Raw genomic sequence first — 17,659 nt, 5'->3', positions numbered from 1 at the left:
GGCGAGCGCGACGGCAGTGGCGGGCGCGATCGACGCGGTGTGGCACAGGTGTGGGCGTGGAGAGGGAGTGGCCCCGCGGGCGCGAAAGAAGAGCAGCAGGCTCGGGCATGGGCGCGCATAGGAGCGGGCATGTGCCACGGGGTCAATCCGAGGAGCTTGGTGGCTACCCCTGCAATGGCCACGGCGGACGGCGGTTCTCGGCCATGGCGAAATACCTAACGAGAGCAAACGAGAGGGAAAACAGGGGAAAGGCAAGAGAAGATCAAAGCGGTGTCAATGGCGCCCTAGGGGAAGACAGGGGAGCTCGGGGCGGCGCGGATCGAACGGCAATGTTACGGTGGCCGAAGGTTGAGGAAGACGAAAGCGATGTCGATGCGGGGGTGCTGGACTTGATCTCGTTGGCGCAGACGAAGTAGCGGAGGAGCTCGGAGCTCCTCGACAAGCTCCTAGCCTGCAGGGAGAGCAGTGGTTGTGTGGACGGGGTCGGTCATGGTGGCCGTGGCCTCTGACTTTGTCCAGATCGACGGGATCGAGCGAGCGAGGAGGAGAAATGGATCTGGGAGGGGGCGTCGAGGAGTGAGGCCATGGGGGGAATGGGAGGCGGTGCTTGACCCTTATCCATTCCCCTTCGATGCCGGCGAGGTGGTCGGGCGGGAGCTCGGCTCTGTAGCAACGCAGCTCGGGGAAATATAAGTTGGGGTGGCAAATATCTATACCTACTATTAAAGGGAATATGTATTCTTGGTTTGGTTTAGTTCTTTTCGTTTGACTCATACACAGGCTAAGCCACCTGGGCCAGGTACTTATATGTTGTTGGGCCTTTTATGGGCTTTCACAGAGACCGCGAAAAATAATTGGGTCAAAATAAATCAACATTGTTGGAATTGAACACATGACCTTCTGTCTGGATTTTCGATATAACAACCCACGACCTATGCGCCATTCATATTTACTAATCTCAACTCACTCTAAATATATGAGTGGCAGTTCTCATGTTGAGAGCGAGCTAATCAAGTGAATGAGCTAATTAAAGAAAGGATTGTGGGCTTAAATAAAATATTTAAGCGGATGTGGCTAATTAAAGAAAGAATTATGGGTAAACCGGTGGAATAATTGAAGCAAATATTGTGGTCTTAATAAATAGAATATTCAAATAGACAAGGCTAATTAAATGAAGGACTTGAGGTAAAAATGTAGGATAAAAGGAAGGATTAGTAGGTTTCAATGTGTTGGGGCTGCTAAACTAGAAAAGGAAGGATTTGACTCCCGACTAAAACGAGTGAGGATGTCATGGTAATTAAAGAAAGGATTATACTTAAATTAAATCAGCGAGAGATTATGCCCGGCAAAGAAAGTATGAACATGACTAAATTGCATCATATTTTTTATGTTCATTTTGTAGAAGGATGTTGGGTTGCAGCATGTTCTTCATAGTGAATCCGGTGCTGTGGGACATTATACTCGCACAAAGCATCAATTTTACCGTTGCAACGCACGGGAATATGTCCTAGTAATACACATAATCCATATTGTTATGCACTAGCGCGTGTGCGTGTGAAATAGATGGATTATGATCCTGTACCCAATAAGGTGGATATGTGTGTGCGTTAGAGAGAGAGGGAGAGGGGAAGAGAGAATGAGGAAGAGGGAGGAAGAGAGTGTGTGTGAGAATTTGATGGTAAAAAATGCCCTGTTCAAGAATTTATCCGATTAACCAATTAACTTGCCGATTAATCCCTACTCATAGGGTCTCCGAGTAACCGATTATCCGATAAATCGTCCGATTAATTGATTAAATGGCCGATTAACTTGCCAATTAGCTTATTAATCCTCTACTCACCAGCCGATCGAGCAGCTACCAGTTAACGATTTCCTCAACAATGAAAAAATGTCGCCAATGTCACTTATATGTATGAGAATATTAAATGTAATATTAACATAACTGATATTAAACTCTTAAAGTTAATGTGACCCGTTGCAACGCACAGACGTTTAATCACCTAGTTTTTCATACTCGGTTGAAGATGCTCTTGTATATAATAAAGATCAAAGGCAGGGTCTCATATGAAACAATCACAGCCAAACCGAAGACGACGAAGACGACGAAACGATAGAAAATTCGAAATCAACAGGAGCGCCTCCTCCGAAACCGAAAGCCCCAAACCAGTCCAAACTAGCCGAGCGGCGGCCATCTCAAATCCAAATCCCGCTCCCCGTCTCTCTCTCTCCCCTCTCCGCCCCGCTCCCCATTTCGTCCACTTCTCCGCCCGCCTCAGATCACAAGCCCTAACCTAGCCGGAGACCAGAGGAGGAGCCCTCTTCCTCCTCCCGACCTCCCCCCTCCAGCTGTTGCTGCTCCGCCATGAACAACTTCCACGTCTACGAGGCCATTGGCCGCGGCAAGCACTCGGTAACCCTCCGCCCCCTTCTCCTCCATCTCCGTCGGTCTCGCCCCCTTCTCCGGCCTCGGATCCGCCCGTATCCGGCCGGGGCTGGCTCGAATGCGAGGGATTTCTGATTGTTTCTGTTTTTTTTTTTCGGGTGGGGTTGCGGTGCGAAGACTGTCTACAAAGGGCGGAAGAAGAAAACCATCGAGTACTTCGCCGTCAAGAGTGTCGACAAGTCGCAGCGCTCCAAGGTCCTCAACGAGGTGAGCCAGCCCCTCCTCTCACCCCTATCCGAACCCTCTTGACCCCGCCGCGGCCATTTTGGGGGTCTTTGGGGGGTATTTTTGAAATCGAAGGTTGTGCGGGTTTGCATTGGTTTAGGAGCGGCTTCTTGGTCTGGCGACCTGTGTTCACGTGCTGGTGCGTGTATGTCGTGATTCGCATAATTTACTTGATAAAGCTTCCGTGGCTCCAGGTTGAGGCTTGGTACAATGTCAGTATTTGATTAAGTGTTGTTTGCCGAAGCATTTCTGATTTCTGGTTAGTGTTCTGCTTGAGAAATGACGCAGTATGAAGGGGAAACTGCCCCAGGCTAGATGTAACTGTGACTAAGATAACGATAAGCTTGGCGTGCTGTTTTTCTCTTGCCACAAAGTGACACCAATTCTTATTTTTCAAGTGCTGGACAAAAGATGAACTTCCTAATAATTTTGCACATAGTTTGCTTCTCATACCCAATTATAGAAGAGATGTGCCCATGAAGATAAGTTACAACCTGTGCTCACTAATGGATGCTGTTGACCTATCAGCAAGTGCTATTCTTTCATCGGGTTTGTACTTAAGTTTTTGTTATTGTCCCTTCCAAGGACCCGTTTTTCTTTTGGATGTGCCTTTGTCTATCTGAGCAACTGCTCAGGGTAAATATAAAAAAAGGTAGATAAATTGTTACCAGATAGAGAACCATTCTCAAGTTTCGTAAGCATTCTTAGATGTTCTATCATAAGTTTGATCAATGCTTATGCACATAATTTGTTTATTTTTGCTTTGTTCCGTTGTGCCAATGATGCTTTTGAACTTATATTTGCAGGTCCGGATGCTTCATTCTTTAGATCATGCAAATGTCCTGAAATTTTACTCTTGGTAAGTTTTCAGGGATTCGTATTGACTTATTGCTTTGGCCTGTGCTAATTTTCAAGTATAGCCTGACAAGTACTTTGCTATTCTTGTTGAGGTTATCCTTATTGTTCACTTAACACTTGACCACCGTAGTGCATACCATAACTATATCTTGCTTTTCTCCCTAGGTATGAAACTTCAGCACATTTTTGGCTGGTACTGGAATATTGTGTTGGTGGAGACCTCAAGGGCTTGCTTGAGCAGGTATCTTGCTTATCCTTTTAAACAATGCATGTATGTCTCTAATTTGAAGAAGGGAACACAAAGCATCCACTTGCATACGTTTGTAACCGATATATTCTGCAGATATCACAGATAAGTGAGAAAAGCTGCACCTAAAATTTAGGAGCTCGGAATATTTGAACTAGAAGTACAAGGAACAAAACTTTACGTTTCATTAGCTTTTAGGAAAATTCCACATGAAACTTTATATCACAGCTTGCTAATTGCTCTTCTAAGAGGAATAGATGTTTCACACAATCTTGTTGTTGTTGCTATTTATAATTGTGTACCTTCAATCTGACAACTTGAAGTTGTGAATGCTACTAAAACTATTTTTGCTTGAGAAAACTATTTGTCATTACATTGAAGTATGGTCAGCCCGAACCAGCTGCTTTTATGATCTTAATTCTATTTTTTCTTTTATAGCATTTATGGTTTAATACTTTGTGTTCATGCACTGAAGTATGAGCTTTAGTCCCGTTTGTGCTCAGCTTGGAAAAGAATTAGACAATTAACTGTTTCAAGATGGGAAACTGGAGTGCTGCTCTCATTTTCTCCACTTGGAAACACTCAATGCACGCTGCATATTCTTTGGCTCTAAGAAATGCTTGATTTATCTGCTATCCTGATAATGTTGCTCTATTGTTTTTAGTAGTGTATTATATTGTTGCGGCGTAAAGCTTTTGCAAGCCTGTTTTGCCAGTACTTGCCTTTCATCCTAGGCAGGCGACCCACATAATTCTCTGCGGTGATTGTTTGTGTTCCAGAGACCTGTTGTGTGAGTAGATATGCAGACCTTCTTACTATATGTAACATCAGTGAAGACAAAATGCTACCCCATTTTTCTGCTTGCTTGTCATCCTACAAACACGTGTTGATAAGGGCAACCCACACAATTCTCTGTGGTGCTTGTTTGTGTTCCAGAGACCTGTTATATGACATATGCAGACTTTTACTATATGTAACATCAGTGAAGACAAATGCTACCCCATTTTTCTGCTTGCTTTGCCTCTATGTATTCTGTCTCATGTCTATTTTTATGCAGGATAAGAAGCTGCCTGAAAGTGCCATGCATGACCTGGCTTACGATCTTGTCAAAGCCCTCCTGTAAAGTTTCTTTGATAACCTCGTTTCAATATATCTATTGTGTTACGGGTGGACTTTGATTGACTGAAAACATGTTGGGTGTTAGGTTCTTGCATTCACAAGGAATTATATATTGTGATCTGAAGCCATCTAACATCCTACTTGATGAGTTTGGATGCATGAAGGTAATCAGTAGACCACTGTGAAATATGTAAATACAGTAACAGCAAAGGAATAGAAAATTGTTGGGAGCTAACAGTAACTTCCCCTTATTGTTCTAGCTGTGTGATTTTGGATTAGCAAGACGTTTAAAGGACATCGAGAAGACCGACCCTGGAGATGTGAGGTCCCATTTCCTTTTCTTCAAGCATTTCGTTTTGTTCGGTTTTATCTTATTTTAATGATTCCCTTTGGTTTGAACACATGTCCTTTAGGTGCCACAACCTATGAGGGGGACACCATGTTACATGGCTCCTGAGTTGTTCCAAGAGGGAGGGGTCCACTCATATGCTTCTGATTTCTGGGCTCTTGGTTGTGTGCTATACGAATGCTATGTAGGAAGACCTCCTTTCGTGGGCCGTGAATTTACCCAGTTAGTCAAATCCATACTTTCAGAGCCTGCACCACCTTTACCTGATAATTCGTCAAGGTCTTTTCAGAATCTGATCAACTGCTTACTCATGAAAGACCCAGCTGAAAGACTACAGTGGTCTGAACTCTGTGCACACAACTTCTGGAGAAACAGTATGCCAATGATTCCGTTACCTCCTCAACCTGCCTTCGACAACATGGTTGGACTTCCCACTACACCATATCTAGCTGAGCGAAATGGGGATAAACCCTCCAGACAGCTGACGCCACCCAAGACTCGTGAACACCTACGCAAGAAAGATGAAAATTCTGCCAAGATGTTCACGACCCCTGTTAAGAATGTGCTAACTGGTAAGAAAAATAATGCAAAACCTTGTAAGGCTGATGGTTTGAAGGGTGTAAATGTCCTTAGAATGTCTCGCATAGCTAAGAAAAATTTGCAAAGGGAAAAAGACAAGGAGAACTACAGGCGTCCTCCCACAGAAACAGACGAAAATGAGGCTGAAGTTAAGATAGAAAATAATGACATGGAGCTTGATTTTGGTGAAAATCCAGAAGGCGATGCACCTGATGATAATGATGGATCAGATAATGTTGGATCCACAGCAGATGAAAAGCATACGACCGAAGGAACTGATGGAAATGAAGAGAACTGCATAAATCAGGTGGATATGCTCACGGATGAGTGTTCTGTTAAGCCTGATACCATGTTGAAAGCTGAGCAGAACTGCTCAGAGAATCCTGATGTGGTGGCCACTCCACCTAGTTTCTGTATGAGGAAAGCACGTCCGAAGATAACTTCTGGTGCTGCAACGGGTTCTGAGCCGTCTAACATCTTTGAAGCATTCTGGCATCCAACAGATCTTGCTGTTAAACCAGTTATGCCCAGTAAAAAAGGAGATAAAGCTACTGAGACTGTCACTGTGCTTCCTTTTGAAGCTCTCCCTGCTGCTGATTACATCAGGTTACCACGAGAACAGATGAATGCATTCCATAGCCAGATAATTCAGAGTTTGAGTGGATCTTTTCAGGTTTCAGAAAAACAGAATATCATCAGATACCTGGAGTTGCTAAGCATGAACTCTGATGCTGCAAATATAATCACTAATGGCCCAATTATGTCATTGCTTATAAAAATGCTTCGACTATCAAAAACTTCAGTCTTGCGTGTCCAGGTTGCTTCACTTATGGGACTGTTGATACGCTACTCCACTATCCTTGATGCAGAGCTAGCTAGTTCAGGAATTGTTAATGCCTTGTCAGATGGCTTAAGGGACCGGCATGATAAACTGAGGAGATTCTGTATGGCAACACTTGGAGAATTACTGTTCTACATATCAACTCAATCTGATCAGGATAGCAAAGAAAGCAATGCCCAGGAATCTCCTATGAAGGACAACAAAGCTGGTGCTTTGTGGCAGGTTAGAAACTCCAAATGAAAAATATGCTCTACATGTTTATTTGCATGTCAGTGGTTGATTTACCTGGACTTACCTTCTAGTATTACCCTATACTGCATCACGTTGTGAAAAGAAAAGTTGTGGCGGTAAGATACTGGAAATTAGATTCCAACATCTTTAGTACAGTAGTTGATACTGATTCTTCTATAGGAGCATATTCCCTTTGCCCACCGTAATGTACTGAAGTAGAAATTTATTAGAAGTTGAAACTGTATTAACTGCAAGAACTAAATCCACACATAAACATAAACCAGTGTATAGCCCACACTAGATATTTTAGTGAGTTTTTTTTTGAGAATTTAGTTAAGTAGAAATTTATTAGAAGTTGAAAGTATATTAGTGAGTTTATTTTGAAATATTTTTAGATAAAGTTTGCGTTTTAGACATAGAGTTGCAAAGTTCATATGTTGTTGAAGTGCATAAACAAATTGAAATGGTAAATTTTGGTACATTAGTGTTCTAGCATAGTTAAGGCAATTACAATGGTCACATCTTTTGGGAAGTTAATAAGAAGACATTATTTTAAGGGGTGTTTCTTTCCACGAAGAGACATTTTTTCACCAAGGGACATGTTTTCCATAAGAAGACATTCATTCACCAAGGGATGTGCCTTTCAACTAAAGGACATGACTGTTCGTAGGCCCTGTTAGAGTTATAATATAAGTCATGTACCCCTTTGTATTTATCCCATTGTATAAGGGGTTTCCTGCATATGTTCCACACCTGTACATGTATATATATCGGCCTATGGCCTCATGGGAATACAAGTTGCATATTTCCTAACATGGTATTAGAGCTAGGTCAATTTTTTGCACGCTGCAACTCGTGCTGTTGATCCACCTCGCTATGGCCGCCGCGACTACCCTATCTGTGGCCGCCGCTCCTTTTTCTCTATCACCGCTGCCTCTCTGCGCCTGCTGATCCCCCCGCAGGTCAATCCCAGCCGGCGCGTGTCCCCTCATCCAGCCCGCTCGTGGTCCATCCCAGCCAGCGCGCAGGTCAATCCCACGCGCTCCTCTGGCCCCGATCGAGCCGACCGACTGCTGCTGCTCTCCGCCGCCAGGAGTGCCGCCCGTCGCCGATCTTCGCTGTCCTCGCGCCCTCGTCAGATTCTGCCGCCAGCCGCCGTTCCGTTTCATCCGCTCCTGTGATTCAGATCGAAGTTGTCACCTTCCGTCAGTCCAGATCAAGCAGCCGCCGCTCCAGTCTTCTTGTTGCATGCAAGCTGCTGCAGATCGAGACTCCTATAGTCTGCCTCAGAAAAAAAAGAAAAAAAAAGAAAAAAAACAGGCATGATGTCTCAGTCCTCGGGTTATGTTGCTGTCCCTCGCTGTCCAGTGATCTTCGATGGTACTAACTACACTGAGTTCACTGGCTTCATGCGCATTCACATGCGTGGCATCCGTCTCTGGGGTGTTCTTTCTGGCGAGGTCTGTTGTCCGCCACGTCCGGTTCCTCCGGTGGCTCCTATTCCGCCGACTCCACCGGTTCTTCCTCCGGATGCTAATCAGGCCGCCAAGGATGCGGCTAAGCTTGCTGATGAGGCTGCTGATCGTGCTTATGATGAGAGGGTTTTGGCTTATGAGGAGGCTCTTCAGACGTATCATGGTGCTCTGTCTGTTTACACCCAGTGGCTTGATGATGATGCTCGTGCTGCAGCTGTTCTCACTGCTAGTGTTTTGCCTCAGTTTGCTTCTGAGTTTCTGGGTCTTCCTACTGTCTTTGAGATGTGGACCCGTCTTCGTCAGCGCTATCAGCCCTCTGGTGATGCCTTATACCTTTCTGTGGTCTGTCAGGAGCATGCTCTTCAGCAGGGTGACTCTACTGTTGATGACTTCTATGCACAGAGTTCTGCTATCTGGCGCCAGCTTGATTCTCTCCGCAGTGCTGGTTGTCGTACCTGCCCTTGTTGCCAGGCTGTCCAGGCCAATTTGGAGTTTCATCGCGTCTATGAGTTCCTGTCTCGGCTCCGTAAGGAGTTTGAGCCCCGGCGTGCTCAGTTGTTTGCTCGTGGCCGTATTTCTCTCATGGAGGCGCTTTCTGAGATTTGTGCTGAGGAGACTCGCTTACGTGGTGCTGGTTTGCTGGAGGTTCCCTCTGTGCTCGCTACTCGTGCTCCTACGCCACCTGCTGCACCGACCCCTTCTCGCTCGAGTGCTCCGCCGCTCTTGCCCACTCCTTCTGGAGGCTCAGGTCGCCCCCGTCCACATTGCGACTATTGCAACAATGATGGTCATCTTGAGTCTCAGTGCTACACGAAGAAGAAACACCTGCGCAAGGCGCGATCATCATCTTCAGGGACTTCGTCATCTACCTCGACAGCTTCAGCCATTGCTTTGACTGACCAGGATATTTTGAAACTTAAGCGTCTGCTTGCGGCTTCAGGTTATTCCTCGACGGGTACTGCTGGTTCTGTGACTGATACTTCCCGCACTGAGCAATCACCCTCTACACAGTCAGGTACATCCCCATGGGTTCTGGACTCTGGAGCTTCTTTTCATATGTCTTCTCATTCTTCCACTTTGTCCTCTCTTCGATCACTGGATTCTCCTGTTCATGTCTTCACTGCTGATGGTACTCCACTTTCTGTTGCTAGTAGAGGCAATCTTACCACTCCTTATTCTGTTCCTGATGTTGCTCATGTTCCTCAACTTACCATGAATCTGTTTTCTGCTGGTCAACTTACTGATTCTGGTTGTCGCGTCATCCTTGACGTTGACTCTTGTTCTGTCCAGGACCGTCGCATGCACACTTTGGTTGGGGCTGGCCCTCGCCGCCGTGATTCTCAGGGTCTTTGGGAGTTGGACTGGCTTCATGTTCCTTCCGCTGCCACCATCATCGCCAGTTCTTCCGCTTCTGTCGCCTCCGTTACTGGTTCCTTCCAGCAGTGGCATCATCGACTTGGTCATCTGTGTGGTTCTCGGTTGTCTTCTTTAGTTCGTCGAGGTCTTCTGGGGTCTGTCTCAGGAGATGTCTCTTTAGAGTGTCAGGGTTGTCGTCTTGGCAAGCAGATTCAGTTACCATATTCACATAGTGAGTCAGTGTCCAAGCGTCCTTTCGATTTAGTCCATTCTGATGTATGGGGTCTGGCCCCTTTCGCTTCGAAAGGTGGTCATAAATACTATATTATTTTCATAGATGATTTCTCTCGTTACACATGGCTTTATTTCATGACTTCTCGTTCTGAGGTGTTGTCTATTTATAAGCATTTTGCTGCCATGGTTCATACTCAGTTCTCTTCACCCATTCGTGTTTTTCGTGCTGACTCCGCTGGCGAGTATATCTCTAAGATGTTCCGTGGTGTTCTTGCTGAGCAAGGGACTCTCTCTCAATTCTCTTGTCCTGGTGCTCATGCTCAGAATGGTGTGGCTGAGCGAAAGCATCGACATCTTCTTGAGACGGCTCGTGCATTGATGATTGCTGCCTCTCTCCCGCCTCATTTTTGGGCTGAGGCCGTCTCCACATCCACCTATCTTATCAATATACAGCCTTCCGCTGCTCTACAGGGTGGTGTTCCTTTCGAGCGACTTTTTGATCGTTCTCCCGATTATTCGATGCTTCGCTCGTTTGGTTGTGTTTGCTATGTTCTTCTTGCCCCTCGCGAACGCACCAAACTGACCGCTCAGTCTGTTGAGTGTGTCTTCTTAGGCTACAGTGATGAGCATAAGGGCTATCGTTGTTGGGATCCTATCGGTCGTCGGATGCGTATCTCTTGAGACGTGACTTTTGATGAGTCTCGTCCCTTCTACCCACGCCCATCTTCCTCGACTTTTTCAGTGCATGATATCTCTTTCCTCACTTTTTCTGACTCACCTATCACCCCCGTCAAGCCTGTACCTCTTCGTTCCACTTCCTCTCCTTCTCCACCTCTAGTTGATTTGCAGCCACCATCCTCCCCGGTCTCCTCGCCTAGCATGTCACCGGGTTCTCCACCTTCATCTCCGGTGACTTCCTCCTCGGTCTCCTCTCCCAGCATGTCACCGGATTCTACACCTTCATCTCCGGTGACTTCTTCGTCGCCACCCCCCGATTCTACCTTGACGATTCCTCTTTCTATTATTCCATCTTTTCCTCAGCATTACACTCGTCGTCCACGACCAGTCGATGCCTCTGTGGATGAGTCGTCATCTTCCTCTCAGCCTACTTATGGCTTGCGTTCTCGTCCTCGTCCGCCTGTTAATCGCTTTGGATTTCCCACCGCTGGTGCTGCTGTTCTTGAGCCGACTTCTTACCGTCAGGCTGTTGTTCATCCTGAATGGCAGTTTGCGATGGCAGAGGAGATTGCTGCTCTTGAACGCATTGGTACCTGGGATCTTGTTTCTCTTCCTCCCGGAGTCCGTCCGATCACTTGTAAGTGGGTCTACAAGGTTAAGACTCGCTCCGATGGTTTTCTTGAGCGTCACAAAGCTCGTCTTGTGGCTCGTGGTTTTCAGCAGGAGCACGATCGTGATTATGATGAGACTTTTGCTCCTGTGGCCCATATGACCACTGTTCGTACACTTCTTGCCGTTGCCTCTGCACGCCACTGGTCTATATCTCAGCTTGATGTTAAGAATGCCTTTCTTAATGGTGAGCTGCGTGAGGAGGTGTACATGCAGCCACCACCTGGGTATTCTGTTCCTGATGGCATGGTATGTCGTCTTCGTCGCTCTCTCTATGGCCTTAAGCAAGCCCCCCGCGCCTGGTTTGAGTGCTTTGCCTCTGTGATCACTGCTGCTGGTTTATCAGCAAGTGCTCATGATCCAGCATTGTTTATTCACCTTTCTCCTCGTGGTCGGACTCTTCTTCTTCTCTATGTTGATGACATGATCATCACGGGGGATGACCCCGAGTATATTGCCTTTGTAAAGGCCCGTCTTAGTGCGCAGTTTCTTATGTCTGATCTTGGACCTCTTCGCTACTTTCTTGGGATTGAAGTCTCTTCTACCTCTGATGGCTTTTTTATATCCCAGGAAAAGTATATCCAGGATCTTCTTGCTCGTGCTGCTCTTACTGACGAGCGCGTTGTTGAGACTCCTATGGAGCTCAATGTTCACCTCCGTGCTACTGATGGTGCTCCTCTTCCTGACCCGACGCGTTATCGTCATCTTGTTGGCAGTCTTGTCTATCTAGCTATCACTCGTCCGGACATCTCTTATCCGGTTCATATTCTGAGTCAGTTTGTCTCTGCTCCCACCTCGGTTCACTATAGTCATCTCCTTCGTGTTCTCCAATATCTTCGAGGCACGATCTCTCACCGTCTATTCTTTCCTCGCTCCAGTTCTTTACAGCTTCAGGCCTATTCGGATGCTACGTGGGCTAGTGATCCTTCAGATCGCCGTTCACTTTCTGCTTACTGTGTTTTTCTTGGTGGTTCTCTCATTGCCTGGAAGACGAAGAAACAGCTTGCAGTTTCCCGTTCGAGTGCCGAGGCTGAGTTGCGAGCAATGGCTCTTTTGACGGCAGAGGTGACTTGGTTACGGTGGTTACTTCAGGATTTTGGTGTTTCTGTCACTACACCGACTCTGCTCTTATCTGACAGTACAGGTGCTATCAGCATTGCGCGTGATCCTGTGAAGCATGAGCTCACCAAGCATATTGGTGTTGATGCTTTCTATGTGCGCGCTGGTGTGCAGGATCAGGTTATTGCTCTTCAGTATGTGCCTTCTGAGTTACAGTTGGCGGATTTCCTGACGAAGGCCCAGACTAGAGCACAACATGGCTTTTATCTCTCCAAACTCAGTGTTGTTCATCCACCATGAGTTTGAGGGGGGGGGGGTGTTAGAGTTATAATATAAGTCATGTACCCCTTTGTATTTATCCCGTTGTATAAGGGGTTTCCTGCATATGTTCCACACCTGTACATGTATATATATCGGCCTATGGCCTCATGGGAATACAAGTTGCATATTTCCTAACAGGCCCAACTGTTAAGATCTAAGACTTGATTGATCCTCAATATAATCCAACGACTGCAATTTCAGGGGTGATGTGGCTTAACGTGGATGCTGCATTAGGAGTATGTTCTAGATTAAAGAGGGAAGGGATATGCCTAGATAGTAGATATCGACTTCACGTTCCAATACATATTCTTTTCTTTATTCATGTGTCTAGGCACAAGTCTATTATGAACGTGTGCGTTGAGCTTTTGCAGTTATTATAAGTACATAAAAGAGTATGTATTGGAACATGAAGATATATAACATATGTAAATATCTTAGTTGTATGTGGTCATGTAGTGTAGATATACATATGAATGGCTCCTTCCTTATTTGCAGCTACAGATTCAAAGTACTGTCTTCTCGTGATTTAACTTGGCAAACTTTGCAGGTTCCTAGTTCTGTAATCGCACTAGTGTCATCTATCTTGCGTAAAGGGGAAGATGATCTAGCCCAGCTTTATGCCTTACGGACAATTGATAATATATGTAGCCAAGGAACAGATTGGACATCACGGTTTGCTTCCCAAGATGTAATTGGTCATCTTTGCTACATCTATAAAGCAACTGGGAAGCAAGAGAATACAAGGCTTATTGCAATTTCTTGTTTGAGCCGCCTAGCTCGATTCAGTTCGTCATGTACTCATTTAATACTGGAGAAGCTAACATTTAAGGATATTGCATGCACACTCCTTAAGGGCAATCCACGTGAGCAACAGATAAGTCTGAATCTTCTGAACTCGGCATTAGGGAACAGTCATATCATACCAAATATGAGCCGCTATATTCTGTCATTAACTGAGGAGAAACAGTTGGTCCCTGCACTTATTTCTCTGATAGAACAGGGAACTGACATTCTGCGTGGGAAAGCCCTTCTATTTGTTGCTCTTCTTTGCAAGAACAGTCGAAGGTGGCTTCCGCAATTCTTTTGCAATGCAAAGCTACTATCAGCAGTCGATAGATTGGGAAAGGAGAAGGATGGTTTCATTCATCAATGTACAGAAGCATTTGTTCAGTTAGTTGCTTCGTTGGTCCCAGGCATTCTTGACACTGTATCCAGTGATATACAGCAGGTCATGGGTGGCAAACGTCATGGACCTATTACTGCTTTAACTGGACGTGCTCATCCAAAGAGCACAATTCATTTGTTCCCTGTCATCCTTCATCTTCTTGGGAGTGTATCCTTCAATCACAGAGTTGTGACAAGTCAAGTATTGCTCCAGTTGGCTAATCTTATGAAGATATTGGAGACACCATTTCAGGTATGGCCTGTAACTATCTGGACCCAACCTGATGAGAAAATACGGAGACCATTCATTATATATTTGTACTGCAATGTCTAAAATAAACTCGTCCTAGAGTTATTGTTGTCTTGCCTTAACAGTCTTTGCATTACGCAATGTGTTCACTAAACTCCTGTCTTTTGTGATAATTTGTGTACACTTTATTGTACTTCCAGGCTCGGGATGATTTCCAAATGACATTGCTGAGGGTTCTTGAGGCAGCTACGGAGGAGCCTTCTGTTATACTTAGGGAACACAAAATATTCACAAGTCGATTCCTTCCAAGCTTATCCATCTTATACAAGGGCAATAAAGATTGTGATGCCAGATTCCTGTGTTTGAAGATACTGTCTGATGTGATGATTGTGATCTTCAGCGATTCTTCATTGACTGCAGATGAACAATGTTTAGCTGACCTGAAAACAATCTCTCACAAATATTTTCTCCCAATGTACCCTTCATTTGCAGAGGATGAAGATCCAATACCTATGTATGCACAGAAACTTCTAGTAATGCTGATGGAACATGATTGTGTTAAGGTATCTGATATCCTGAATGAAGCGACAGTATCCCAGTGCTTTGAATTCTTGCTTGGAGATCTTTCAAATGCAAACGTAAGCAATGTCAAGCTTTGTTTTGCTCTGGCATCTGCTCCCGACATGGACTCCAATATCCTTTCGCAGCTTCAGGTTGTCAGAAGAATAGGGAATCTACTTGAGTTTGTGACTGCCAAAGATATGGATGATTTTCTGGAACCAACCTTGGAACTGTGCAGAGCTTTCATTATCCGTGGCACCGGCAGCAACAGAAGTATCGTCCTCAGCAAAGAACCTGCACTCCTTGTTGATAGCGCCTTCAGCATGAGCATTGCTGTTGATCAACAATCTTGCATCATGGACATATGCGACCTTGGTGGCAGTATGGCTATATTTCTGGAGGTGGTTGGAAATTCAGATCCACAGATAAGCGATTTGGCGTCAGATTGCGTGGTGTTGCTGCTCAAGGCAGCACCTCGAGAGGCCACAATGGGCCTGCTGACAAATCTTCCTAAGCTGAGCGCTCTTCTGGACTCGTTGAAGCATGGCGCCCCCTTGCCGCTGACTCGCCTGCTATACAGCCTAGCATTCTCTTGTAGGCAATACCTAACCCAAGGAATGATACTCTCAATATCAGTGCCAGCTCTGATGCGAGTAGAAGCGCTTGTGTCGTCTTTCAAGGGCTCACAGGATAGCTGTCTTGCTGATGCTGCTTCGTGTGTGGGTGCCGAACTGCAGCGCCTACCTCGCTGTGGTTGAGCAGAGATGTGGTGAAGGAACCCGTCAGTTGGCTGCCATTGCATAAGTGATCTTAATAGGAGGGTCTTGGCTCGGCTTGGTATCTCTGGCGCCAAGAGTATGAGCAGGGCCATTGCCTCAGTTGCTACTGTCTGGCACGGGAGTGCTGTCCGTGCGCAGGACACCGTTACATGTTATGTAATCTTTATCCGCGATGATATGGGGCTGCTGTATATGGTACTTTTGGCCAAATCTGTATTCGCCTTGCCAGTTTTGGTTGGCATGTAGGTTTTCAGTTTCATGTAATTCCCTAGTTGCGCATCATGATCATGTATACAACAATACATTTGTCTTATTTCTGTTACCAAGCAAGTGGTGGAAATTTCCATTGTTCAGATCGCTACGAAGTCCGTATAAGCAACTTTTGCTTCAGTGTCTATAATGAAGCATGCAATTTATCTCTTGTTGGGTTTTGCTGCGGGCCCAGGTAGGCAATAACACACGATGAGGCCAAAAGAGTTCAGTTTCCATGATTGATCATTTGTTGGCATTGGCTTCCCCTGCGTGCGCATAGTGGAGCAGAGGCGACGAATAGTTCAGACTTTGACCACGTCCTTGTGGCCAGTCAATCTCTTCTTGTAATCATTACCTTTCGGCTCTCCGGGGGTGTTATCCCACGCGGTTCACATGATGTGGACGCATCACAACAATCAAAGTCATTACCGAACACGGTGTTTGTCCTGTACCCCACCCGACTTGGCAATAAATCTTTTTTTTTTGCGAATGACTTGGCAATAGCTCTCGTTCACAGAATTAAAGAGGGAATGCGTTTTTCCTAAAAGGAAGAGATAGAGGACGGCTCCTTTTCTTTTTGTCTTCCGGGAAGAGACGACGACTTAACAGATGCACGTCCTTATCTTGTCCAAGGAAATTTCGGCATTTCTTCTTCTTCTTCTTCTTCTTCTTCTTTTTCTTCTTCTAAAAATACACACAAGCATGCGTATCACATATTAGAGGAGAGAATAAAACACCCAATAGCACGCTCATGATCGAGCGTGTGGATACAACTAATCCACTATGCAGTTAAGGCTCACCGAGAACGAGCGCCATATCATCATCCGAGCTTTTGACATGCGTCGCCGTGCACTTACCATGGTTGTTGGTTGATCCTCATCCCCGAAGCTACGCCTAAATCCACCAGGATTGCCAAAAATACCTCCACGTCTAGCTCCCATAGATCGAGGAAAACCATAACATCATCCGTGAAGATCAATAGTCTTTGGAACACGGCGGCACGGTGGCCTCTGAGAGTGTGCCGGACCGGTGTGTACCCCAGACCCGACAATGTGGCTTGGTTGGGGCCTCCGGCTTTAGATGTTAAGCTATGGTGTGAGGTCTGTTTGGTATTCAGCTCGGACTATCGGCATTCCTTCATCACATGGATAGCCGTAGCGACAGATTGCCAAGATGGTGACTTTAGACGTACTGATGTATTACTTTGTAAGATCTTTGTGAATAGTTAATAAAGTAGTTGCATGTATCGTCCAGATGCAGAGGCCGGGGGTCTTCCTCCTTTTCTAGAAAAAATAGTCTTCGGAACAAGGTCGGCTTAACAAACGGTCCAACAACCCCACATGAAAGCATGAGCGAACATGCGATGCGAAATTTCCATGGCCAAGATGAATACCATCGCTAACAAGGGTCTCCCTGCCGCAATCCACGCCTATTTTTTTAGAACAACCCCGGGGGGGGGGGGGGGGGGGGGGGGGGGGTGGGGTGGGGTGTTGGTAAGACACAAATGGCTTCTGGACAATGAACCCACACCCAGCCTCTACATAAGGATGCACACATCCACACTAACGCACGCACACGAAAACACGTTGGCAAATAACAAAGTCACATGGGATCAAAGTTATGCGGAGATGAGAAAAAAAATCAAAGCGATTAGATCTGCAATCGGCAAACTATAACAATGAGCATATCCACACCAATCATCTCACGACATCACACATACGACGAGATTCCTCAATAGCAATGCCTTTAGAAAGGGAGCGAAAGTGTGTTTCTCACCGGATCCAACCAAGGCATATTAGTGACATGATATAGTATTAAACTGGATGATACACCGCGCGTTGGTGTGGGAACCTTGCTAAAATAATGAAAATAGTTGCTACATAAACATTTAAAACTAACAAAAATCACATAAGCTTAAAACAATATGAAGCGTATATTGTAGCAAAGAAAAGTCATTTTTAACAAAATG

General features: G+C 45.6%; 1 protein-coding gene across 1 annotated transcript; it reads left to right on the top strand.

The window, feature by feature from the left end:
* Window positions 1–2,123: 2,123 nt before the first annotated feature.
* On the top strand, window positions 2,124–15,791 carry LOC125543573 (serine/threonine-protein kinase RUNKEL-like). Its single transcript, XM_048706946.1, has 10 exons — window positions 2,124–2,410; window positions 2,561–2,650; window positions 3,475–3,527; window positions 3,692–3,767; window positions 4,831–4,892; window positions 4,978–5,056; window positions 5,153–5,212; window positions 5,306–6,883; window positions 13,232–14,101; window positions 14,299–15,791. Exons 1-10 carry the CDS (start codon window positions 2,363–2,365, stop codon window positions 15,415–15,417), a joined length of 4,035 nt encoding a protein of 1,344 aa, XP_048562903.1. The 5' UTR covers window positions 2,124–2,362; the 3' UTR covers window positions 15,418–15,791.
* Window positions 15,792–17,659: the final 1,868 nt, after the last annotated feature.

Source organism: Triticum urartu, chromosome 3, assembly GCF_003073215.2.
Source record: "Triticum urartu cultivar G1812 chromosome 3, Tu2.1, whole genome shotgun sequence".
NCBI classification, from domain to species: domain Eukaryota; kingdom Viridiplantae; phylum Streptophyta; class Magnoliopsida; order Poales; family Poaceae; genus Triticum; species Triticum urartu.
The sequence above is the reverse complement of the archived record's forward strand: the minus strand, read 5'-3'. Positions and strand labels throughout refer to the sequence as shown.